The sequence below is a fragment of the Leucopleurus acutus genome (genome assembly GCF_964270905.1).
Source record: "Leucopleurus acutus genome assembly, chromosome: 15".
NCBI lineage: Eukaryota > Metazoa > Chordata > Mammalia > Artiodactyla > Delphinidae > Leucopleurus > Leucopleurus acutus.
In genome coordinates, this window is record NC_139157.1 from 41,237,662 (window position 1) to 41,264,371 (window position 26,710).

A 26,710-nucleotide genomic window follows, 5' to 3' on the forward strand; every position below is an offset into this window, starting at 1 on the left:
TTTAATCCTCTATAATATATTTATTACAGTTTTACTGTTAAAGGCAGCACATGCAAAGGCAGTGAGATGAAAGAACTCATGGCTTTGTCACTTATGAACAGCCTTACCCTGTGTAAGTACACGATTCTTTGAACCTTTCTCTTCTGTAAAAAGGACGATAATGCCTACCTTTCACGGCTGTTGTTAGGAGCCAGTTAATGAGTGGACGCAAAACTATTTGCTTCCGCTATGATGTAGATATCGATTATTTAAGGAAATAGTTTGGAGGTTGAAAGTCCAGGTTTCTAAACCCCTGTCTACCACTTGGTAATTTATGCCATGGCAGTGGGTGAATTACTGTTCTTTCTTGTCTCAGGCTGTTAGTTTTTATAGCTGCTGCAACGAATTATCACAAACATAGCAGCTTAAAACAATACAAATTAATGTCTCACAGTTCTGTAGGTCAGAGTCTGAGTGGGCTTGTTTTCTGGTTTCTCTGCACTGGGTCTCATAAGGCCAAAATCAAGGTGCCAGGCTCCTACCTTCAGGCTCTGGAGGAGGATCCACTTAGAGTTTCTTTCAAATTGTTGCAAAATTCAGTTCCTTGTAACTGTAGGGCTGACATTCCCACTTCCTTGCTGGCTGTCAGCCAGGGGGCCTCTCACCTCCTAGAGGCTTCTGCATTCACGTTAACATAGCCCCTCCATCTTCAAATTGGCAACATAACCTTGAGTGTGATGAATCTCTGACTTTCCCCACTGCTGTATCCCTTCTGCCTCCAACTAAAGAGTGTTCTCTGCTTCTAAGGGCTCAGCTGAGTGACTAGATTAGGTGTGCCTGAATAATATGGGCTTATCTTTGTATTTTAAGGTTGTCTTAATTATCCTCAAGTAACTTTCATTACATCTGCAAACTTTCTTTTTGCCATGTAAAATAACACATTCACAAGTCCAGGGAGTGGGCCTCTTTGGGGGGATTTCTCCTTACCACTTGTGGGTACTATGTGTGATCCAGAATGTGGCACTAAGTGCAGTACAGTCCCTTACATACAAGAGTTACTCAACAGCTGTTGGTGAATTGTGTGGCCTGTTGCTGTGGTTTGTCATCAACCAAGCTGTTACCCAGGAGATATTTTGTGCTTCAGATTACAAGTAGGGGAAACCACACCAAAAGAAGCCAGGTTTTATAGTAGTTCCTTAGTGTATAACTGACTCTAGTTGCTGTATGCAGGTAAACAGGAAAAGGAAACCAGAGATATATCCAGATGTAAAGAGTATTGCTAAATAAGAAAAATATTCTACTCTTTATTCTTAGAGATTTTCTTGAGGCCTTTGATAAAGTATCTTATTTTAATTTCATTATCATTTTAATTTTACAAATGAGTATCCCGAACTCAGGGGTATGTAAGGACCCTGATGTTATAGACTATTAAAAACAATTCGATTTGTGTCTTTTCTCCATATATCATAGCAAGTGTAGTATAGAAGTTAGGAGCACAAACTCTGGAACCAGACTCCTTGGGTTTGACTTCCCTGTTTGCCACTTATGTGTCCAGTGACCTTGGGCAACTAACTTAACCTCTCTGTACCTCAGTTTCCTCATCTGTAAAATGGAGGTTAAAATAAGCCCTACTTCATAAAGTTGTCATTGAGCATCAAATTGAATCGTGCCTAGTACATGTGCTGTATAAGTATTAGGATTATTATTCTAATCAAACAGTTTGTTTTAACCATGGCTTCTCAACCAGGGCTATTTTGCGCCCCCCCCCCCAAGGACATTGGGAAATGTCTGGAGACATTGGCTGTCACATCTGGGGTTATATGCTATAAGCATCTAGTGTATAGAAGCCAGGGATCCTGTTAAACATGCTGCAATGCAGAGAAAATCCCCCTACAGCAAAGAATTATCCACCCAAAATGTCAGTAGTACAGAGGTTGAGAAACCCTGTTTTAAACCAGTGGTTTATGGTTTTAGTAACAACTTCATTTGCAAATAAGATATTCATGTTTCATTAATGACTTTTAAACACTGAGGATGTTCATGCTTGACAGCCATGGGGCTCTGAGTTCTACAGTAAAATAATAATAATAATAGTAATAATAATGTTTTCCAGTGTTTAAAAAAAATCCTTGTCTATCTACTTATCTATTTTTATATGTAGCACAGATTTCACAAGAATGTGCTTAACCTCTAGAATACGCAATTAGGTGTTAGAAATACTCTGTTCTTGTGAAGAAATGAGCAGAATTTCTAATTTTCCTAAAAAATTTTCCAGTGAACTTTCTTCGGGAGATCATAGGAAAGAAATTGCTTGAATTTGGGAATTTGGTGTTACTATGTATGTTGAAACAGAGTAACAGTCAAGATAACTACCCACTCTAGTTACCAATTTAGAATTTACCTACATTGTAGTATATGGTCTAGAAAGGCCTGAAACATTTGTGCCAGTGTCATTTTTATTTCTGAATATTATGTAAGGCTTGTGCGTTTACTGTCTTCACTCCCTCCCCTCTCTCTTACATGTATCAAATGATTTAGAATATTCTTCAACCAGTCCTTCCTCTCCATTACCCCTCACCCCTGTTACCTCCACCTCAAGTTTAGCTACTTGAGTTGTCTTTCTCACTATCCAGGCCTATATTTATCCATTCTCCCTTTTCACAGAATTTGTCCTTTTGATGATTGGGTCAGTTAGTCATCAATACCTGCACTACCACTAGGGTGCAGAGAACTGGTTAGACTGTCATCCAGGAGGGAAAGCAAAGAATCTGGGTGCATTCCCTTACCTTCCTCTCTGTCATCTCCCTGAAGGAACTGAGAACCACAAGACACAAACACAACAACCTGTAGCTGTAAATTATTATGGATTAAGCAGAACCCGGATATGCTGGGCACCAGGTAGGTGCTGAGAAATACTTGATAATTGATTACATGATTACATTATACAGTTACTAAGTATTGGTAAAATATGTGATTGTATAAAATAGAAATAGATTTTTCTTATTGTATTTAACAAATTCTTGGCTCATACAAATATCAGCAAAAGGAGAGTGTTCATTGCACTGAGGATGACATCCACTCTGTCCTTTTCAGGTCGTTATGTACCTAAAGAGGTTCAAAGAGAAACCCCCAGGCACTTCATTTAAAAGGAACAAGCAAAATGTTTTTGATAACGCACCATATCTGCCTTACTTTGTCTTCAGGGCCAGAAACAGGGAAAAGCAGTTTACAGCAGAATTACATTTTTTAGTGTGGTCTTCTGTTGAGCTTCAAAACTTTGTTTTTGTGACACTCTTTAGAAGTGGTAGAACAGTGATAACTACTTCTTCACAGACTTCGTGATTAAGAGGGATTAGTTGTAAGAGTAATTGGCTAGAAATGCACAACCTGCCAAGACTGAATCAGGAAGAAATAGAAAATATGAACAGACCAATCACAAGCACTGAAATTGAAACTGTGATTAAAAGTCTTCCAACAAACAAAAGCCCAGGACCAGATGGCTTCACAGGCGAATTCTATCAAACATTTAGAGAAGAGCTAACACCTATCCTTCTCAAGCTCTTCCAAAATATAGCAGAGGGAGGAGCACTCCCAAATTCATTCTACGAGGCCACCATCACCCTGATACCAAAACCAGACAAGGATGTCACAAAGAAAGAAAACTACAGGCCAATGTCACTGATGAACATAGATGCAAAAATCCTCAACAAAGTACTAGCAAACAGAATCCAACAGCACATTAAAAAGATCATACACCATGATCAAGTGGGGTTTATTCCAGGAATGCAAGGGTTCTTCAATATACGCAAATCAATCAACATGATACACCATATTAACAAATTGAAGGAGAAAAATCATATGATCATCTCAATAGATGCAGAGAAAGCTTTTGACAAAATTCAACACCCATTTATGATAAAAACCCTGCAGAAAGTAGGCATAGAGGGAACTTTCCTCAACATAATAAAGGCCATATATGACAAACCCACAGCCAGCATCATCCTCAATGGTAAAAAACTGAAAGCATTTCCACTAAGATCAGAAACAAGACAAGGTTGCCCACTCTCACCACTGTTATTCAACATAGTTTTGGAAGTTTTAGCCACAGCAATCGGAGAAGAAAAGGAATCCAAATTGGAAAAGAAGAAGTAAAGCTGTCACTGTTTGCAGATGACATGATACTCTACATAGAGAATCCTAAAGATGCTACCAGAAAACTACTAGAGCTAATCAATGAATTTGGTAAAGTTGCAGGATACAAAATTAATGCACAGAAATCTCTGGCATTCCTATACACTAATGATGAAAAATCTGAAAGTGAAATCAAGAAAACACTCTCATTTACCATTGCAACAAAAATATCTAGGAATAAACCTACCTAAGGAGACAAAAGACCTGTATGCAGAAAATTATAAGACACTGATGAAAGAAACTAAAGATGATACAAATAGATGGAGAGATATACCATGTTCTTGGATTGGAAGAATCAACATTGTGAAAATGACTCTACTACCCAAAGCAATCTACAGATTCAGTGCAATCCCTATCAAATTACCAATGGCATTTTTCACAGAACTAGAACAAAAAAATTCACAATTTGTATGGAAACACAAAAGACCCCGAATAGCCAAAGCAATCTTGAGAACGAAAAACAGAGCTGGAGAAATCAGGCTCCCTGACTTCAGACTATACTACAGAGCTACAGTAATCAAGACAGTATGGTACTGGCATAAAAACAGAAATATAGATCAATGGAACAGGACAGAAAGCCCAGAGATAAACCCACGCACATATGGTCACCTTATCTTTGATAAAGGAGGCAGGAATGTACAGTGGAGAAAGGTCAGCCTCTTCAATAAATGGTGCTGGGAAAACTGGACGGGTACATGTAAAAGTATGAGATTAGATCACTCCCTAACAGCATACACAAAAATAAGCTCAAAATGGATTAAAAACCTGAATGTAAGGCCAGAAACTATCAACCTCTTAGAGGAAAACATAGGCAGAGCACTCTATGACGTAAATCACAGCAAGATCCTTTTGAGCCACCTCCTAGAGAAATGGAAATAAAAACAAAAATAAACAAATGGGACCTAATGAAACTTCAAAGCTTTTGCACAGCAAAGGAAACCATAAACAAGACCAAACGACAACCCTCAGAATGGGAGAAAATATTTGCAAATGAAGCAACTGACAAAGGATTAATTTCCAAAACTTACATGCAGCTGAATAACAAAAAAACAAACAACCCAATCCAAAAATGGTCAGAAGACCTAAATAGACATTTCTCCAAAGAAGATATACAGACTGCCAACAAACACATGAAAGAATGCTCAACATCATTAATCGTTAGAGAAATGCAAATCAAAACTACAATGAGATATCATCTCACACCAGTCAGAATGGCCATCATCAAAAAATCTAGAAACAATAAATGCTGGAGAGGGTGTGGAGAAAAGGGAACATTCTTGCACTGCTGGTGGGAATGTGAATTGGTACAGCCACTATGGAGAACAGTATGGAGGTTCCTTAAAAAATTACAAATAGAACTACCATATGACCCAGCAATCCCACTACTGGGCATATACCCTGAGAAAACCATAATTCAAAAAGACTCATGTACCAAAATGTTCATTGCAGCTCTATTTACAGTAGCCCGGAGGTGGAAACAACCTAAGTGCCCATCTTTGGATGAATGGATAAAGAAGATGTGGCACATATATACGATGGAATATTACTCAGCCATAAAAAGAAACGAAATTGAGCTATTTGTAATGAGGTGGATAGACCTAGAGTCTGTCATACAGAGTGAAGTAAGTCAGAAGGAGAAAAACAAATACCGTGTGCTAACACATATATATGGAATTTAAAAAAATGTCATGAAGAACCTAGGGGTAAGACAGGAATAAAGACACAGACCTACTAGAGGACGGACTTGAGGATATGGGGAGGGGGAAGGGTGAGCTGTGACAAAGCGAGAGAGAAGCATGGACATATATACACTACCAAACGTAAGGTAGATAGCTAGTGGGAAGCAGCCGCATAGCACAGGGAGATCATCTTGGTGCTTTGTGACCGCCTGGAGGGGTGGGATAGGGAGGGTGGAAGGGGTGGGATAGGGAGGGTGGGAGGGGTGGGATAGGGAGGGTGGGAGGGAGGGAGACGCAAGAGGGAAGAGATATGGGAACATATGTATATGTATAACTGATTCACTTTGTTATAAAGCAGCAACTAACACACCATTGTAAAGCAATTATACCCCAATAAAGATGTTAAAAAAAAAAAAGAGTAATTGGCATCTTTCAGGGGTTTGGACAAAGTCCAGCTCATGTCCTGTGATCTCAGGCTGTTACGATGGAGAGTCGTGTCCATCAGTGACCACCTCAGTATGGCTTGGTGGCATCTTTGAGCATTAAAAGTTCAAGCTACATAGCAGTTGAAAACAAGTTAAGGCCTTCCTTCAATTTTGAAATGACTGTTACCCAGATTTTATTTTGCCGCTTCATAATTCAGAGCCTTGTGATGAAGACTCAGGAAAACTCTTTAACAGCTTTACCAGTGAAACATAGGGAAATGCTTAAGTTTCTCCATCGAGAATTAGTTGATCTGGGAGAGAGGGACCTTGGATTACAATGAATCAGCAGTTACGCATGTTCTGCTATGGAAAGAACTTTGGTAAACAGGCTTAGCTCAGCAGCAATCACAGGACCATGCCTCTTGCCCGTGTAAACATGTAGAATGGCATTTTTTTGTGATGGACTGGGGCAGTGACTTGAGGGGGCTGGGCTGAAGGTAGAAGTCATGCTAGGAAGACAGTTCCTGTGCAAGAGCTGGTTACCAGTAGTCCTGAGAATAGAGCTGAGGTGTGAGTCTGGGTTCCAAAGAATATCACCAGCAAGGCATATCACAGTAGCCCTGGGTCTAAGCTGAGCAGAGCCCAGGACCCAGAGGTCCAAGTCAGAGAGAGGAGAAAACAGTGGAACCAGAATTACAGCACTTAGTAACACTGGTAAGACTTATCACACAGACATACAGCCGTGCACAGGTTAGCCCCTTGTGGACAGAAAGTGAATGTAGCACAGGCCTTGTAGCTATAGGCACGCACATGTTCATGAAAGGAATGAACAGTTCAGTCTGGCACAAAGGAACAGGTGGGAATGAAATTGGGAGTTGGAGTCCAGAGAGTCCAGTATGAGGAGAGCAGAGCAGTTGCACCCCACTGCCCCACTGAATCTGTTCTGGAATTTGCTCTCTGCCTGGCTGACAGGTTTCATCTGCTTCATCCTCCAGGAGCTGGCCAGTGTGTCGGAGGCTGAGCCTACTGCATCACCCTCATTATTGCCCAGGGTACACATTTGCAGGTTGCGTGTTTGGTCTATTATTACATTTCAGGACCATTTGCCAGTAAAATTTTTAAATGAGTAGTTAGTTCCTGAGAGGGTATCCTTCTGAGACAGGGCTAAGGAAGCGGGCAGGGCTTCTCTGGTGGCGCAGTGGTTGGGAGCCCACCTGCTGATGCAGGGGATGAGGGTTTGTGCCCCGGTCCGGGAGGATCCCACATGCTGTGGAGCGGCTGGGCCCGTGAGCCATGGCCGCTGAGCCTGCGCGTCCGGAGCCTGTGCTCCGCAACGGGAGAGACCACAGCAGTGAGAGGCCCATGTACCACAAAAAAAAAAAAAAAAAAAAAGGAAGCAGGCAGGAGGGACAGATCCCTCACAAATCCTGACAGACCATCCTGGGAGAAGGCAGAATATTCTCCTCCTTCTGAGAAGCATTTTAGACAAGGATATTGTAAACCAAGTTAGAGAGTCTTAAGCCAAGGACAGTATTTTATATTCAGGGCTAGGAAGGTATTTTCTGTTGATGGTAGAAGGTCATACTATTTGGAACAACAGTCTTGTGTTCAGAAATGAAGGATGTGGAATTCCAACATTGTTCAAACAATGAGAAGAAAATATGTAGTACAAAACAGTCAGTCTATATGGAAATCAGTAGTTGAAGATCACAAATATACTGACCTATTTTAAACAAGATTTGGTGTAGTTATAATAAAACAGCAAAAAGTTGTGTTCTTTCATACATAGCCACACATTTTTTTTAACATCTTTATTGGAGCATAATTGCTTTACAATGTTGTGTTAGTATCTGCTGTATAACAAACTGAATCAACTATATGTATACATATATCCCCATATCCCCTCCCTCTTGTGTCTCCCTCCCACCCTCCCTATCCCACCCCTCCAGGCGGTCACAAAGCACCGAGCTGATCTCCCTGTGCTATGCGGCTGCTTCCCACTAGCTGTTTTACATTTGGTAGTGTATATGTGTCCATGCCACTCTCTCACTTCATCCCAGCTTACCCTTCCCCCTCCCTGTGTCCTCAAGTCCATTCTTTAGGTCTGCGTCTTTATTCTTTATTCCTGTCCTGCCTCTAGGTTCTTCAGAACCATTGTTGTTTTTTTTTTTTTTAGATTCCATATATATGTATTAGCATACGGTATTTGGTTTTCTCTTTCTGACTTACTTCACTCTGTATGACAGACTGTAGGTCCATCCACCTCATTACAAATAACTCAATTTCATTTCCATTTATGGCTGAGTAATATTCCATCGTATATATGTGCTGCATCTTCTTTATCCATTCATCTGTCGATGGACACTTAGGTTGCTTCCATGTCCTGGCTATTGTAAATAGAGCTGCAATGAACATTGTGGCACATGACTCTTTTTGAATTATGGTTTTCTCAGGGTATATGCCCAGTAATGGGATTGCTGAGTCATACGGTTGTTCTATGTTTAGTTTTTTAAGAAACCTCCATACTGTTCTCCATAGTGGCTGTATCAGTTTACATTCCCACTGACAGTGCAAGAGGGTTCCCTTTTCTGCGCACCCTCTCCAGCATTTATTGTTTGTAGATTTTTTGATGATGGCTATTCTGACTGGTGTGAGGTGATACATCATTTTAGTTTTGATTTGCATTTCTCTAATGATTAGTGATGCTGAGCATCCTTTCATGTGTTTGTTGGCAATCTGTATATCTTCTTTGGAGAAATGTCTGTTTAGGTCTCTTGCCCATATTTTAATTGGGTTTCTTGTTTTTTCATATTGAGCTGCATGAGTTGCTTGTATATTTTGGAGATTAATCCGTTGTCAGTTGCTTCATTTGCAAATATTTTCTCCCATTCAGAGGGTTGTCTTTTGGTCTTGTTTATGGTTCCCTTTGCTGTGCAAAAGCTTTTAAGTTTCATTAGGTCCCATTTGTTTATTTTTATTTCCATTTCTCTAGGAGGTGGCTCAAAAAGGATCTTGCTGTGACTTAAGTCATAGAGTTTTCTGCCTATGTTTTCCTCTAAAAGTTTTATCGTGTCTGGCCTTACATTTAGGTCCTTAATCCATTTTGAGTTTATTTTTGTGTATGGTGTTAGGGAAGTGTTCTAATTGCATTCTTTTACATGTAGCTGTCCAGTTTTCCCAGTACCACTTATTGAAGAGGCTGTCTTTTCTCCATTGTATATTCTTGCCTCCTTTATCAAAGATAAGGTGACCATATGTGCATGGGTTTATCTCTGGGTTTTCTATCCTGTTCCATTGATCTGTATTTCTGTTTTTGTGCCAGTACCTTTACTGTCTTGATTACTGTAGCTTTGTAGTATAGTCTGAAGTCAGGGAGCCTGATTCCTCCAGCTCTGTTTTTCTTTCTCAAGATTGCTTTGGCTATTCGGGGTCTTTTGTGTTTCCATACAAATTGTGAATTTTTTTGTTCTAGTTCTGTGAAAAATGCCATTGGTAGTTTGATAGGGATTGCATTGAATCTGTAGATTGCTTTGAGTAGTATAGTCATTTTCACAATGTTGATTCTTCCAATCCAAGAACATGGTATATCTCTCCATCTGTTTGTATCGTCTTTAATTTCTTTCATCAGTGTCTTATAGTTTTCTGCATACAGGTCTTTTGTTTCCTTAGGTAGGTTTATTCCTAGGTATTTTATTCATTTTGTTGCAGTGGTAAATGGGACACACACATATTTAAGGGAGATAAATATTACACTTGAGAGAAAGAAATTATAACTCAGCTATGATGCTCCATAAAAGTACATAAAAATTAAACATTTCAACTCATATTGTTAGTTTTACTCACCAGAAGCACAATATTTAGTATGTACTATTTTATATATTTTTTAACCAGAGCCTTTTTCAGATAGTTTAACAAGAATGGGATGCAACTCTTAGGGTAATTCAGTTTTTACCAGCACTGTGGATAAGTTCTATTATAGAAGATGCCTGAACTAATATTTGAGATTTTCATTCAAAAATATAACATAATCTTCTTCTTTGATAACAATATTTACTTGAATATTTTATCCCATTTTGAACAAATATTTTACTTTTTTCAAGTAACGTGGAGGAAAACAACTCAAATTGTCCCATGAAGTTACTGTTTTCTGAGTGAATCCAGGAATCCTGACTACATACTTTTTCTTTTAATCATTGATGCCCGTCCCCTTCACCCATACCGGTCTTTTAAAGCTTGAACAGAGGACTCAACTACCATAATTTCTTTGATAAATCATACTATTTATTATTATACAACTGTTCTGATCAAACCTTTAGAGTAGTTTCAGCTACCAAACAGTATTATGAAAAGAAATAATCCAGAGAAAAACTTCCTCTTTCCCCAGCGTGGGGTATGGTGTAAGTCCAACTTTGATCTCGTCACTCAGGTTTTTAAAAGACAACCAAAGGATAGCTACTCAAATGTTAAATTCATTAGTAATTGGTAATCAATGAGTTAAGTAATAAAATAACTGTAGTTTGAACTTAAAACATAACAGGGCAGGCTGTCACGGTCTCCTCCATCAGGATGATGTCTCTGTAGTTCTGGGTTTTCACTCATTTATGGTAGCAGAACTGCCACTGTGACAGCACATCTCCCTGCATCACACCTCCATTCAAGGAAGAAAGAAGAGGGACAACAGGGCTGTTGACAGACCTTGACAAACATCTCATTGGTGTGAGCTTTGTCACATAGCTGCCTCTAGCTGTAGAGAGATTAGGGAAGCACACATTCGGCTTTTACAGCTTCTCTTCCAAGGACAGGCAAGGCAGAAGGAGATTTGGGTGTGGAGTGAATCAGTCTGTGACAGGTAGAATGTATATTCATAATTTTCCCATTTTTATTATTGTTTTGTACTTTATGTAGTCTTTCTGAATAGTGAAATAATTTGACCTCTGCTGATAAACTTGGCACTTTTTTTTTCCTTCTTAAATCTATGAAGGTCTTTGCCCAATTTTTAAGCCATGAAATAGCTGAACAAAATTGGAAGTCATTCCAAAGCTAATACTAAGTAATACCGTCTACTTTTACCAGGTCACTGAACCTGGCATGTATTTAATTCTGTGCACTTGCCATCCAGCAACTGTAGAATGAATGATGATTATCTCTTTCTACCAAAAAAAATCTAGCCTTATCAGAATTTAAAGTTCTAACAGAATGGTTAGAGTAATACATTTTCAGATCCAGGAAATACTTGCCGCCACTTACAGAACATCTCAGATTATCTTCAACCCATAGAAAATATGGCTTATAGGATGGCAGTGATATAACCATACTAGGTATGATTGCTTGCCTTAACAGTGTTACCACATATACTCCCAAATAATTGTTTGCTGTCTTCATTAATAACATTAGTAACATAGTAGAAGTTTAAATAAAACTATAGTAGAAAACATTGAAAAATAATCAGTATTGCTATAATTTTTTGGTAGGTATTTAGAAAGAAATCTGATATTATTGCCAATGTAGGGGCAATTTATAGAATGCTGTTGACATTTAAACTAAAATGTCTTTTTTCAATTGCCAAAAAACAAAATTATTGGTGTGTTTTCTTGGTGAAGAAGTGTCAGATACTATGAAACCAAGAATAAAGATTATGATCTAACACTGTAGGATGCTCAAATGGAGATGAACTTCACTGGAAGGAAATTTTAGATGTTACAATGTATGTAAAGCAAAATTCTTTTTCAATGTATGTAAGATATGCTTTTCCACAGGGCATCAGAAGCAAGAGATACTCTCATTTTCATTTTAATTCCTTAATCTACCAATATATTTAATGTTTCTCTCCTGTGTCAGCAAAGTTTTCAAAAAGGGAAAGATGGGAAGGTGGTTTTGCATGGCATGTTTCTGAAGTCTCACTACTGAAAGTTGAGTTTATCCAAAAGAATTAAATAGGTAATAGAAAGCATGCAAATATGTGTATCAATAACATGAGTTAACAGTTTGTTTAGAAGCTTATTTGGAAGGCACGTTCCCCCGATTGCATGGGTCACATCTTTAGCTCAGTACAGTGTACAGGCTTCAGGGTCAGCCTAAATTCAGAGACAACCTCCACCCCTGCTAAAGGGCTGACCTTGGAAAAATTATTTAACCTCTTGATTTCTTCATCTGTGCAATGGGACTCTCAGTGAGGAGACTACTTTCCTTGTAAGATTGTTGTGAGGGACTGAGAGAATATGTAAATGCTTTACATATTTCCTGACATGTGAGTGTTCAATAAACGCTGGCCCTTTCTATTAAGGATAAGTACCTTTTTGTGACACATTAATTATGGATTTTAAGTCTTATAGAAGCACTAGTTGCTACTCCAAGTTTATACTTAGGAACTAGCATTTTTGATGTTTAGTATACGTAAATATTACATTTCATAAGTAAGTTTCAAAATAGTACCTTTTATAAAACATTTTCATTATTGATATGCTCTGATAATAATGTTTAAAACTGTGATCTGCAGTATACAAAAGGATTACTTTCATAATATAGAATTATGGAATCTTGAATGACAAGGAGTGCCCCAACTATTTACTAATAGTGGACAATTTTACGGGTAATCATTTCAGAAGTTTAAGAAAAATTTCCCTGTAATATGTGACATTTTATAACCAATATATATGTACGAATTTTACCTTCAAGAAGTAATAACTTACAAAATTATAATTTGTAATCCTTTAGTTAAGAAAATAGTGATTTCTGGTTTTAATTTGAAAAGGGAACACTCGTCCCTGCAACTCTCCTATTGATAACAGCTTTATTCATAATTGCCAAAACTTGGAAGCAACCAAGATGTCCTTCAGAAGGTAAATGGATAAATAAACTGTGAGACATGCAGACAATGGAATATTATTCAGTGCTAAAAAGAAATGAGCTACTAAGCCATGAAAATTCAGACATAGAAGAACCTTAAGTACATATTTACTAAGTGAAAGAAGCCAGTCTGAAAAGGCTACATACTATATGATTTCAACTATATGACATTCTGGACAAGGCAAAACTATGGAGGCAGTAAAAAGATCAGTGGTTGTAGGGTAGGGTAGGGTAGGGGAGAGGGAAGAAAAGGGGGAGCACAGAGGATTTTTAGGGCAGTGAAACTATTCTGTATGATAATATAATGATGGATACAAGTCATTATACATTTGCCAAAACCCATAGAATGTACAATAACAATCTTAGTGTAAACTGTGGACTTCTGGTGATGGTGATGTGTCAGTGTAGGCTCACCAGTGTAACAAGTGTATCATTCTGGAACATGATATTAGTAGTAGGGGAGGTGGTACGGTGTGTGGGTAGGGGGTATATGGAAAATCTCTGTACTTTCTGCTCAATTTTGCCGTGAACCTAAAACTGCTATAAACAAAAATAAAGTCTATTAAAAGAACATACACACAAAAGAAAAAAAGGAAAAGAAATGCTGTATCCTGCAGCTCTCCTCTTGATAACTGAAGGAGAACAGGTCTTGACTCTCTAGGGTTACTTTGCTTGCTTAAAAAAATAAGAAGAAAAGAACATAATTTTAAAAGGCAAATATCTCTAACTTTTGCTCATTAAGCAATTTTTTTAGAGAATTTTTGCTAATTTTTTCATTTCTCATTAATTATATTCTAACTTCATAGTATTTGTAATGTTTAAAAAAGGAATATTAGAAAAATTGTAAGTTTATTAGTCTTCGTAAACTTGACAAATCTTATGAACAAATTCCTTGAAGGAGAGCATACTTGTTCTAAAACATTATTGTGTCACTACTGCAAGAAAGATAAATGTAGTGAAAATTTGAAGCTGTAGAAATGACATGCATGAGTTAAAAGAATGTTTGGACTTGTTTTATTATTACAAATATTAAAATTAAAAAAAAAATCTTTTGAGATAAGATACTCACTGATGAGGATAGTATTTGTTTCCTATGTGGATACGTTTTTTAGGCTTCCTTCTTAGAATAAAGGGAGTTTCATGATATCACAGCAGGGGATATCATTTTCTCTTAACTGCCAGGAAAGATCTGTAGTTGCTGCTGTTTCCCAGGTTTGGGAAAGCTCTGCTAAGTCTTTGCCTGGGGACCAGGCAGGGAAGATCAGCTGGCATCTGGCCTGCAAAGGCCCACTTGCTAGCCTGCTAGTTCTTACTTAGCAGGGGTAACCTAACAAAGGCAGTTTTAGATCAATTTAAAATCAACCAAACAAACAACAAAAACCCTGACGTTGAGTGTTTAAACTCGAGTGACAACTTCTGTGGAAAGAGACTACAGTCATTAACTACGAGACAGATATTTTTGAGAAGTAAATAACAGCAAGTCATAGACCCTTGGCTGATCGAGAGCTTTTCTCTATGTAAAGAAAACATTCTCACCAACAGTACTGCTTTCAAAAAAAGAAATATACTAGGTAGTCACATATGAACAAGTGTTTTTCTAATGGCTAACTTTTGAGATGTGAAATGACTATCTCTTCGAATATTTTAGAGTTATATACTTACATTTTAGTCAAGTTTTGGGGTTTTGAGGGGTGTCCTCTACCCTCTTCCATTTGGTAATAGCACAGAGTTTTATAAAATAATGTCAGAATTTGGTCACAAAAAAAGAGAACCATTAAATAGCATATAACCCAATTCTCTGAGCTAGACCTAGAAAAACTGGCTTTTTCTTAGGAGTGTGAGATGCTTCTTAGAAACAGGACAATCTGTCCTCTACAAGTGGCAATTAACTGGAATTCTCATTTTTTAAAACTGGCTTTAACAGGCATTCTGAGTCTTTTTCAAAAGAGATTACTGCTCTAACTGCTCTTTCAGTTCATTGGGAATTAATGTTTATTAGCCCGTTAGGGTTCATACAATGTTAGCATTAAATAATTACTCCTTTATATATCTCCTGCTATCTTTAAAAAGAAAGTATACTAAATTGGCTGTGGGAGAATTCAGGACATCTGAATCTGAAGAAAATATGAACGCGTATCTATCCCCTCCTTGTTTATGAGGCAGCCTGGGACGCGTGGTAACAAATTGCACACAGAGACAAGAAATAAGCAGTAGAGTAGTGGAGAAGAGGAAAGAAAAACTGGCCACCCTTAGCTCTGGTGGTGGTGATAAAGCTCAGGAAATACCGCAGCTGAAGAGAGCAGCTGTCAGCACAGTCAGCAGCTTGGTGTGAAGGAGAGGGATTCACAGTTCTCCATAAATCCAGGGACGGGCAGGGTCGGAGCAGGGCAGAGCCATCTTGTCTGCCCAAGTAGCCTGCACAGCCAGAGGAGAAGAGTTGGGAGACAGAGCTGGAGAGAGAGCTGAATTGGAGGGAAGGAGGGTCCTGAGGGTTAAAGGATATGATGCAGGCAGGAAAAGCTGGTGCTGCCAGGTCCTGTCCTGGAGCCAGTTTACAAGCCCAACTTGGTGTGTGCCGTTTTGCTCCCAGGCCCAGCCGCGTCTCTTTGTACCCCAGGTAGGGCTGGCCCTGCGCATGGAGCAGCAGAAGAGCTCGGAGGCTGTGGCTGACCGTCTTAAGGTTTGCAAGCAGCAAAAAAAAGTCAAGGCATCCTAAGTGATGCAGGGAAAAGAATCAGAATGAGAGAGTTTGACGCCTCGCTCTTCCTTTGTGCTATGCTGGGCCTCTGCTTCCTCATCTGTAAAATGGGGTAGTAATACCCCAGAGGTATTAAGGAGGATTAAGTGTGTGGTAAATTGTTATCAGGTTCACCTCCCAGTGCCTTACAGGTGTTGGACAAAGTTAAGGCACTTTCTCCTTTACAGCTTCTTCAGTTTCACTTGTAGAACAGTGTAGGATTTAGAATTATAAATGCTTTCTGAAGTGTGAACCTACCACTCATCCAGCAGGAAGAGGATTGCTGAGAGGTGTGTGCATAAGGCTTTGTACATCTCAGGTCTCGAGGACCTCACTAATTCTTGGTAGAGTCAGCACTGATGTCCTGGCAGGCCCTGGACAGTCAAGAGCACGCACAGAAGGCAGCCTGGCTCAGAAGTGGGCTGGGCACTGCTCCCTGAGCTAGGGGAGAGGGCCAGAGGGAAGCGACATGCCCACAGGCCTACTAAGCACAGAGCAGTCAGGTCTCGACATGTGCCCAGAAACCAGGGCTTGCAGTGCAGACGGCTGGTCTGTGGGCCATCTGTGGCTCACGGATGCTTTTTCCCCTTAGCTAGCATACTGTTTTTTTTCTAGACCCCTGGAAAACCTGGCTCAAACCTTGAAAGCAAGCTTAGTATTTTTTTTTAAGAATATTTTTTTAAATGGCTTTAGCCAGGGCCTTCACTCTTGTTTGGCCTCCTTCCCTATCATTTCCAGTTGCCCTAAACCTGACCATTCTATTTCTGTCTGGCCCTTGAATTTTCAGTCCCTCTTTTGAGCCCAAGGCAGAGCAGGGCACAATCCAGGGAGCTGGCCCTGGACACAGAACCAAGGATTCAGTGTGTCCTATCCCTCTCTACTAGGGCTGCTGGATGAAATACAGGACTCTGTTAAATTTGCATGTCAGATAAACATAAATGCTTTTTTAGTATGTGTGTGTCCCATGCAAGGTTTTTATTTCCTAAATCTGGCACCCTCACTCTATCATCTTTGTAATTCACGCCCTGCCACCAATAAGTACTCAATAAGCAGTAATTGTCATTGTGACTTTGGGAAAAAGAACCTTGGAAATAGAATACCTTAACAGCCTTGGGGAAGGGGAGGGAGAACTAATATATTTCAGCTTTCGAAAGAGATAAATTGAGCAAGGTGCTGAATGAGTGTTTTAATTTGATACGGGGTAAAATTGGAAACTATCACGGCTGGGAGGGTTTTTCTCCATTCTGGGTGAGGACAGATAGAAGGTGGCTGGACTCTGGGCTTTCCCAGGACACTGTGTTAAGGGGAGGATCTTCCCAGTACTGTCTTAGGTGGCATCCTAATACCGTTTAGGGTAAGATGATGCTAAACGCCTGTAATTGTGGTAGACTCCAGGCTTGCAGTGTCTGGGAGTGCAGAGTTATACCATGCTCTACGTTCTGTCACCTCTCAGTGACATTGACCTCTTTCCTACCCTGTTAATTTTTCTCTCCCTGAATTGCCCTGTCTGCTGTGAGTGTAGCACAGTGTCTGCTTTCCTTTGCACTGCTCTCCCTTATCTCTGTTTAACTCCTGCACCTGGTGGGGCGGTGAGGCGGAGATGTGCATGAAGGCCAGGAACACTCTTTGGATGTCTCCCTCCAGCCAGACATTATCAGATTTGATCTCCAGACCATGATGTGAGGAAGACAATGCTATTCTCTCTCTCTCTCTCTCTTTTTTTTTTGGATACAGACTTTCATTTTTAGAGCAGTTTTAGGTTCACAGCACCTCCTCCACTGTTAACATCCTGCACCTCAGTGGGACGTTGGTTTCCTTCAGTTATTGTTTTTAAAGATGAGAAACTGAGAGTCTGAGAGATCAGGCCCTTAGGCAGCAGGGCTCCGGCTCCCCCAGCTGAAGCCCACCTGCTTTGCCTTGCTTCCTGGGACGGCATCCTCAGCCCAGGGTCTCCTGCTGGCTCACTCTCAGTCTTCATTCCCACAGGGAAATGTAGGGAGCAGGACCACACCAGATAAGAGGAAGGGGCGGCAAGATTGTTGTCACGTGTTCACATATCTAGAAATTTTTTTTCCAGTGGATAAGCGAGGGTTTGGTGAAGCTGTGACTTGATTCCCTGAAAACACTTTTTAATCTTGTTTCCTTTCTTCCATTTCCCTGTTCCACCAAAGATGAAAGGAAAGAAGATTGATACAGTGATCCTGAAAATGTGTCGTGTTGAGATTTTTATCTGGAAGTTTCAGACGTTACTTTCTTTCGTGGGATCATCAAGTAATGTCAGACAAAGTTTGGTGGAAACTACTGACAGGCCTTTAAAATCAGTGTCGTTGCAAGCATCCATTGTAAGTGTAATTTTAAGAGCGAAGGCCACCAATTTCCACTTCAGCAATCAGGGAGGTAGACTGACCCCTGCCCTAGTCCTCGGCTGAACCGGATACAGCTCCTTCACGTCCTCTAGGACAGCGGGAACGTGAGTGCCACTGGACCGGTAGTTGTATTTATTTACCTTTAATGGGTGTGGAAAGTGGGCTCAGAGAGATTAATTGTCTCACTTAGAGTCACACCGATGATGGCAGAGCTCAGATGTGAACCCAGTTTGTTAGATGCCTGCTCCTGTGACCGCTCTTATACATTCCTCCTCAGTAAACAAGAGGATTTTCTATAAGGACACACGGGGAAGTAAGTGAACAGTCTCAGCAGGCAAAGAGCCGTGCCTCATGGAGGAGAGGAAGATAAGTCATCAACAGTCAGCATTCAGCAGCATAGTTTGCTGTTTTACAGAGGCTCTACAAACCTAACATAATTCCCCTGGGGTACCATGTAACTAACCGAGCACCCCATACCTGCTTCCCAGTTTCTTATTTTTCTCTCCTTGCCTTCCGTCTCCCTCATGGTTTCCACTGCTTCGTGACTCTTTCTTGTGGGTTTTTTTCTTTATGTATTTGTACTTCTCTGCTTCTACATCACTCTCTGGCCTCCGGATTCTCTGTGACTATCTCACAGTTATACTCGCCTAGGTAGAGTAGATGATTGGGTTGGTCCATCCGTTGGAGAGAGCGTCACACTGCGGGTGCCTCACCTCGAAGGCTCATGGCCAGCCCTCAGTTGTCTCCCTGTGGGTCAGGCACCAGGCCCTGGGTCAGTCAGTGGGGCCAGGACCCAGATCACACTGTCAGACTATAGAGATTTTGTATAAGACCTCACAGGATGGCCCTGTAAGTGGGACTTGAACTTGTATGCTTTTTAAAAGAGGCAGTGAAAGCCCAAAATCCTCATCAAACCTGTCTGGAAAAAAAAGAGTGAGATTTTCAAAAAGATTTTTAATGTGCCTTATGAGTAACTTAAGATCATGTGATTAAAGAATCAGTAAATAAAAACATTTGCTAAGGGTAGTTCTTAGCAACAAAAACGTAGGTTATGAAATCTACACATACCTGGGGAAATTCAAGCATAGTTTTCTTTATTCATTGCTTCCCATGCCCTTGATTAGGACATAAAATTGAAACAAACTGTTAGTTACAAAATTTTTTTAAAATTGAAGTATATTTGATTTACAGTGTTGTGTTTCAGATGTACAGCAAAGTGATTCAGTTGTATCACTTTAACTGAATCTTTTCAGATTCTTTTCCATTATACTTTATTACAAGATACTGAATATCGTTCCCTGTGCTGTCCAGTAGGTCCTTGTTATCTGTTTTATATATGGTAGTGTGTATCTGTTAAGCCCAAACTCCTAATTTGTCCCTGCCCGACCCTTCCCCTTTGGGAACCATAGGTTTGTTCTCAATGTCCATGACTCTGTTTCTGTTTTGTAAATAAGTTCATTTGTATCATTTCTTTAGATTCCACATATAATTGATGTCATATGATACTTGTTTTTCTCTGACTTCACTTAGTAGGATAATTTCTGGGTCCATCCATGGTGCTGCAAATGGCGTTACTTCTTTCTAATGACTGAGTAATATTCCATTGTATATATATATATAACACATCTGCTTTATCTGTTCATCTGTTGATAGACGTTTTTCCATGTCTTGGCTATTGTGAACAGTGCCACTGTAAACATTGGGGTTCATATATCTTTTCAAATTAAGAGTTTTCATCTTCCAGATATATGCCCAGGAGTGGGATTTCTAGATCATATGGTAGCTCTATTTTTAGTTTTTTAAGGAACCTCCATACTGTTCTCCATAGTGGCTGTATCAATTTACATTCCTACCAACAGTGCAAGAGGGTTCCCTTTTCTCCACACCCTCTCCAGCATTTATTGTTTGTAGACTTTTTGATGATGGCCATTCTGACCAGTGTGAAGTGATACCTCATTGTAGTTTTGATTTGCATTTCTCTAATGATTAATGTTGTTGAGCATCCTTTCATGGAGTTATGCACAACATTTAATTGCTTTTCTTATTGTTCTCATATTTATAAACATTTGTGAGTGTGTAAGAAGGGAAAACGTTAAGCTTCCATCTTATCTATTAGATTATAAGCATGATAGACTCATGTACATTTCCCTGCTAGTCCTTTAGCATCTTATCACGCATAGTGTAGCGGACACTCAATAAGTGGTACTAATTATGCAGCCCTGATGCCAATTGATAACAAAGTGCTAATCAAAGAATCTTCAATAAGCATAGAGTCAAGGAGAAGTCATGCTATTTTTTGGATATTTCATGCCTAATTCCAGCTTCTCTGGGTCAAAACAAAGGATTACTATTACAAAATCGCATTTATTTCCCTTCACACTGTATGTTAGCTGAATGACCAATGCAAATATGAATATTCAGGAAAAAATAAAATTCAAACAAAAATCTTTGGTTTGTTTTCAGTTTATCTTTTTTTTATTAGGGTTTCAGTATGGAGTCTGAAATCCTAATCAACATGGAATTTAGGCCTGTTTTAATCTTTCTACCTCAGATGTCAGGCTGCCTAACCCTGATTAAAGTGATGAAAGACTACAAAACAAAATGAAGGAGCCTATGAAGATGAAGGATTAATCCTATCTATGGACATCTTCGTGGTTGAATTTTAAAAGTGACCTTCTTGTCCTGTCAGCTCCTGAGCATACTGAGTCTGGAAAGAGTAAATGCTTTCATTCTCATGGTCCCTTAGCTGGCTAGTGGTTTAATACTGTAAAATTAGAGGCTAGTCGCATTTTGATGCTTTCAAATATTTGTATGTCATAAATCTGAGTTACAAAGTTGATTGTATATATGACCTGTGAATTTAATCTCATTGTTGTTCTACACACACACAGACACAAACACACACATGAAGTCTTATTTGGCTTTAAAGTGGTAAATCATTTCCAGAGGTGACCAACCACTGGAATCCATGACCAATATGGCTGTTCCTCATTTCACAGATTCTTGGAGAAACCACTCTTAGAGCTCCATACAGGGCACTTTGACCACATTGTTTTCTTTTTCTTTTCTAACTTTGCACATAGAAATCCCATGGGATGAGGAGCCCATTTTGAGAAATGGGTCACAGCAACTTTTGAAATGTAGGCAGATAAGCAGTTGGTGTCAGATTTTCTCTTTGGGGGAAAACGAGATAAGGAAAGTTAATATATACTACAGTGGTAACTCAGTGAGGTTCTGTTCTAGTGGTACATTGTATAAATGATAATTTTTGACAACAGTCTTCTGTAGGAAAGTTTTCTGCTGTCTTTGAGTTATTAATAGTACATGGCACTGGTTTCGATTCAGACTTGGAGCTGAAACAAATCATCATAACATTTTTTTTTTTCTGTTCTTGCATCAGGTATATTCCAAAAGCTTCTGAATTTATCCTTGGAATAGGAATGAAGAGTTTACCAAATACAGTACATTTAATGGGAAAACCAAGTCAAATTGAGATGTAATCTCAAGGTGTTTTTATACCTAGTGTTCATGTACCTAGTCTTTTCAGAGGCTCATTGGTTTCTGTTTCTGTGATGTGAATTTAATTGATCTCAATATAGGCTTAAAATTCAATAAGCGTGTGATTATTCGCCATGTGTGCCGGGAGCCATCACACAGGCCATCATTACATGCTCATGTAATCCTTACATGCACCCTGTGAGGAATTATGATCCCAAGTTTTCAGATAAAGAAAGTCTCGCAAAACTGTGACTCATCCATGATTATGAGACTAATTGGTGATACGATAGGGATTATAAATCAAGTTATTTTACCTTCAAACCTTTTATACTGTCCAACAAAATTAATTTATAAGAGAAAATCTCAAAAACACTACGACATACACATTCTATTGATTGTTAGAAGATCAGCAACCTGACTCATCAAAGGAAGATTCTGTTGCCGACTCATTAAAGGAAGTTGATGCAGTGTATGGTTAATGCCATTGGCTTTGGAGTCAGGCCAACACAGGGATGAACCCTGGCTCCACAGCTGTGGAGAAATGTCATGACTTTGAGTAAAGTTGTTCGTGTTTTCACTTCTAAAAGTCTCAGTTTCTTCATCTACCAAACAATGATAATACAACGCATTTCATAACGTTATAACAAGAATCGAATACTATACTGAATTTAAAGCATTTAGCAGAGTACCCAGCAGATAGTACAGATTTTTTGGTAGCTATTATTAGTAGCAGTACTGGTGAGATAGGAAGAAAATATACAAATTGATTAAAGAAAGATGTGCATTATTGTTTTCAGGGACATATGAAGACTTTCTTATTAATAAAATTGTATTGATCTCACTGCAGATTTTTAGTGATAAACAGCCTTTACATAGTATTTATAACTTTATGTGATGCTTTTTAAGATATTTTAAAATATGGAGCCAGATTAGAATATTTCCAGATTATGTCCAGATTTTAATTACTGTTGCTAATGGATTGGAAATAGTGGCATGAATAAATTCTAGACAGGTGAGGAGTCCTCAACCCTTTTAAAAAAAAGTATGCAAAAATAATTATCTACAGTATATTCTTGGAGTCATTGAAAAAAATTTGTACAACTATTACACAATAGGTATACAAATTTTTGTATAACTTTGATAGGTTCTTAGAGAACAATTTCTCTCCTTGAAAATTATTCACTTTCTGCTAGAGTTAATATCTAGCACAATAGGTCAGAGATAGGTCAGTCTATAAGTCAGGAGAAATTGATTGGTTTTCATTATATGTAGATAAATTAATTTTGTTAAAATTAAAAAAGGTATACAACTGATTTATGGCAGAGAGTTTGGGGCTTTAAAAACATTCCTGGTACAAGGAGTCTAGGTTGGGAATATGTAGAATTAGTCTTCAGTTACATATGTGCACACAGATATGTATGCAATTAAAGATTAATTATACTAAGCTGAAGTTTTCCAAAATCTATGTATACCCGTAGAGTTTCTTTTTTTCATTTCCTATAGATATTTAAAAATATTTCTCCATATAGACTTGGTCAAGATACATCAAAGTGTTTAAAGTCATAACTTTTGGATATTTGTCTATAGACTAAGTACAGAGAACCTTATGCAAAAACGTGAATTTTAAGTATGCAGTCTTTGCAGATTTAATGCATCATGAGGATGAAATAGATAAATGTAAGAATGGTTCATCCTTTTATGATAAGCTAAGTTTCTGTTGCTGAGAACTGACTTTTGAAAATATGTATATGAAATAGGATTAAATGGATTAAAAAAATCTCCACTTGTAAACATAAAGGGATGATGTGTATTTGTGTGTTATGTGTGTGTTCCAGCTTATTCATACCCTTTGTCACCCTTTTAATTATCATCCTTTTAACAAAGCAGTGAGTTTTAATGTTTTAACCTTTAGGTCTTCAATATATGATCTATTTTGAAACAAAAACATCTCAAATTCAAAATATAATCCCGTTTTCATTTCTTTTCTCAGATGATGAAACATGCTTGGAATAATTATAAACGTTATGCCTGGGGAAAAAATGAACTGAAGCCTGTATCAAAAGGAGGCCATTCAAGCAGTTTGTTTGGTGAGTAGAGTGTGCTTTGGCTCCTTACTGACAGTAACTTCTCTCCAATCGACTGAACTTGTGGGTGATGGAAAAAGTTTGTGTGATCCTCCAGACTGTATTGCTAGGAAACTTGCATACCTGATGGAGTTGTCTGCAGGGAACGTGCATAGTGTGTCCTTCAGACAGAGCACTGGCTGCACTTTAGAACCACCTGCATCCCTTGAAAAAAATACTGATGCCTGGGGCACACTTCCAGAGATCCTTATTTAATGGATATGGGCACAGTATCATGATTTTCAGCTCCCATGTGGTACCAAGCAGAGGAGCATTTGTTGGCTGCATTAACTGCTTCCTGTCAGGTAAAAGCTGTGTCTTTATCAATAAGCTGGCCAAGGCAGCCAGCCGTGGTGACCTTCACTGTATCTCAGTGACTCTCAACATTGGCTCTAAATTTCTCCTGTTTGTGCAGTGGAAGAGAAAGTGAGGATGGAGTCGTCAGTTATTTAAACTTCCATTTATCCACTTTGGCATCATTTTATTGCTTTTGGTCCTCACAGCATCCCTCTGTGACGAGTACTCTAGGTATTAAAAACATTCCCATCGTGGAGGTGCAGAAGCTAGGTAACAGAAGTGTTAGGTAGATTCCTTGGGTCACAGAGCTACCCAGTGCCCTTCTCACTGAACTCAATTCCTCTTCAGTTCCCACAATTTTGTCTATAAGTAACAGGATGAAGAGGAGGGAACCTTGGTCTGATGCTTCTGAATTCACCATAGAAAAGGTGACTTTCTATACTTTAACTAAAGGTGTTAAATAGTATCAAATCATATAACAACAGTATCAGCTGACACTATGTGCCACGTGCCATTTGTGCATCTTCTCATTTAACCTCATTATTATATGTATTTTATAGATGAGAAATACGAAGCTGAGAGAACAGCTTGCCCAGTGTTAGCCACCTACTAACTGGCTGAGCTGGGACTTGAACCCACATGTGGCTAAGGTCAGAGTCTGCTCCTAATCACCCCATTATGCTTTTCCATTTATTTAGGACCTTCCATGTGTTTGGCTCTCTTTCCAGCACTGGTGTTAAGAAACACAATACAAGTCTCTGCAAAGTTCATGACCTAGTGCAGAAGACGTATGGGTAGATAGTGAATTATCAAAGCACCAGGTGGTTCAATAGCTATTCATAGGAAGTTCTGAAGAACCATAGGCTCTCTGGTAGGGAGAAAGACATTGCAGGAATGGTTAGGGAGAGCTGGAAGAGTGGGGAAAAGGCTGGCTGGTCGATCACAGTGACACACTTTAGAGATGAAAAGAGCCACACCTGGAGTCATGGCAGTACAAGTGATTTCAGATGTTACTAGAGTAGTGTTTTTGAGGACATGGTGACTAGTTAACATGGGTGATGGGAGGTAGGAATTGAAGAAAGAAACTCAGAAACTTCATGCAGACTCAAAGGTCTTAATTTTTTATTGTTTACTATAACTTTTAAAAAATTTTAATTCTATTTTTGCTTTTATCTCTATAAGTTGTTCATAGTATTAAGAAGTCAGTTTTGTGTAAATTTGCCATAGTCTTTTTTTTTTTTTTTTTTTTTTTTTTTTTTTTTGCGGTATGTGGGCCTCTCACCGCTGTGGCCTCTCCCGTTGCGGAGCACAGGCTCCGGATGCGCAGGCTCAGCGGCCATGGCTCACGGGCCCAGCCGCTCCACGGCATGTGGGATCCTCCCGGACCGGGGCACGACCCCGTGTCCCCTGCATCGGCAGGCGGACTGTCAACCACTGCGCCACCAGGGAAGCCCGCCATAGTCTTTATCGAAGAGATTACTTGGCTCTCTGTTAATATAGTGATAGTTTTTTAATTTATTATTAAGCCTTAAAAACATACTGAGTCTCTTAGTATGGAATGTGGAGGTGAATAAGACATGACTTCTCTATTCTAAGGAAGTTTACAGACTAAAAGGAGACGCATAAAAGTAGTTATAATGGAAGACAGAAAGTGGTGAGTGCAAGAGCAATGTAAAGTCTTCCTGCCGAGGGAGTTCAGAGGAAATACATGAGAGTCACGACTGGCTAGGAGGATGGGAGGAGAGGTTAGGATCAGTCAGGGCTGCAAAAAGAGGGGGTAGAATTCCATTTTTGAGTAATGGTTTCTTAGAGCTATCACTAAACAATTTTAGATCTAATTATAGTTTAAGAGTTTTGCACAGGTGCACTTTGATGTAATTACATTAAAATTAATAAGTGTGTTGCTCCTTGGTTTCAGGTCTTTTTTTTTTTTTCTTGCTAGAGAATGCAATCCCAAATGAACTTTCTAAGAGATTCACTTTCTGCAACTCAGAAGAGACTTTAAAGATTAGTGTACCAATCTATAGCCTGTGATAGTTTTTAGTTTGGTTTTGATGCAACTTTTCAATTTTCTTTCACTGAAAGATGTTTAGACTGTGTTCAGTATTCTTGTTTACCAGTAAATTCAGTATTATCCACTTCCTTTCCAAGGTGTGGTCAATGTGCATGTATGGATCTGTCAAAGGTGTTTTACTGAGTAAATATTTTTCTGATATTTTCAGGTAATATCCAAGGAGCAACAATAGTAGATGCCCTAGATACACTTTTTATTATGAAAATGAAAGACGAATTTGAAGAGGCAAAAGCATGGGTTGACGAAAATCTAAATTTTAATATGGTAAGTTAAAAAAAAGCTGCCAATTCAGTTCTTAAATCTCAGTTAACATAACTAAATTCTCTTGGGGGGCAGATTATTGTACTGTACCCTAGCAGAAACAAATAATGCAGTTTTAAGTAGTATCATACTATATTCTTAACTTGCCCTCCCTTACTACACAAATCCCTGCCTTTGTTTTTTGGCAAACTAAGAGTAAGGAAAAAGAAATTAATATTTATTAAGACCTACATG

General features: G+C 39.0%; 1 protein-coding gene across 2 annotated transcripts in view; it reads left to right on the plus strand.

The window, feature by feature from the left end:
- MAN1A1 (mannosidase alpha class 1A member 1) overlaps positions 1 to 26,710 on the plus strand; it is a 200,181-nt gene that overhangs the window by 23,710 nt on the left and 149,761 nt on the right. For both annotated transcript variants that reach the window (XM_082856061.1, XM_082856062.1), the window contains 2 exons: positions 23,712 to 23,808; positions 26,364 to 26,479. In XM_082856061.1, the coding sequence (XP_082712187.1) occupies positions 23,712 to 23,808; positions 26,364 to 26,479 (213 nt within the window). The remainder of the gene's footprint in view (positions 1 to 23,711; positions 23,809 to 26,363; positions 26,480 to 26,710) is intronic.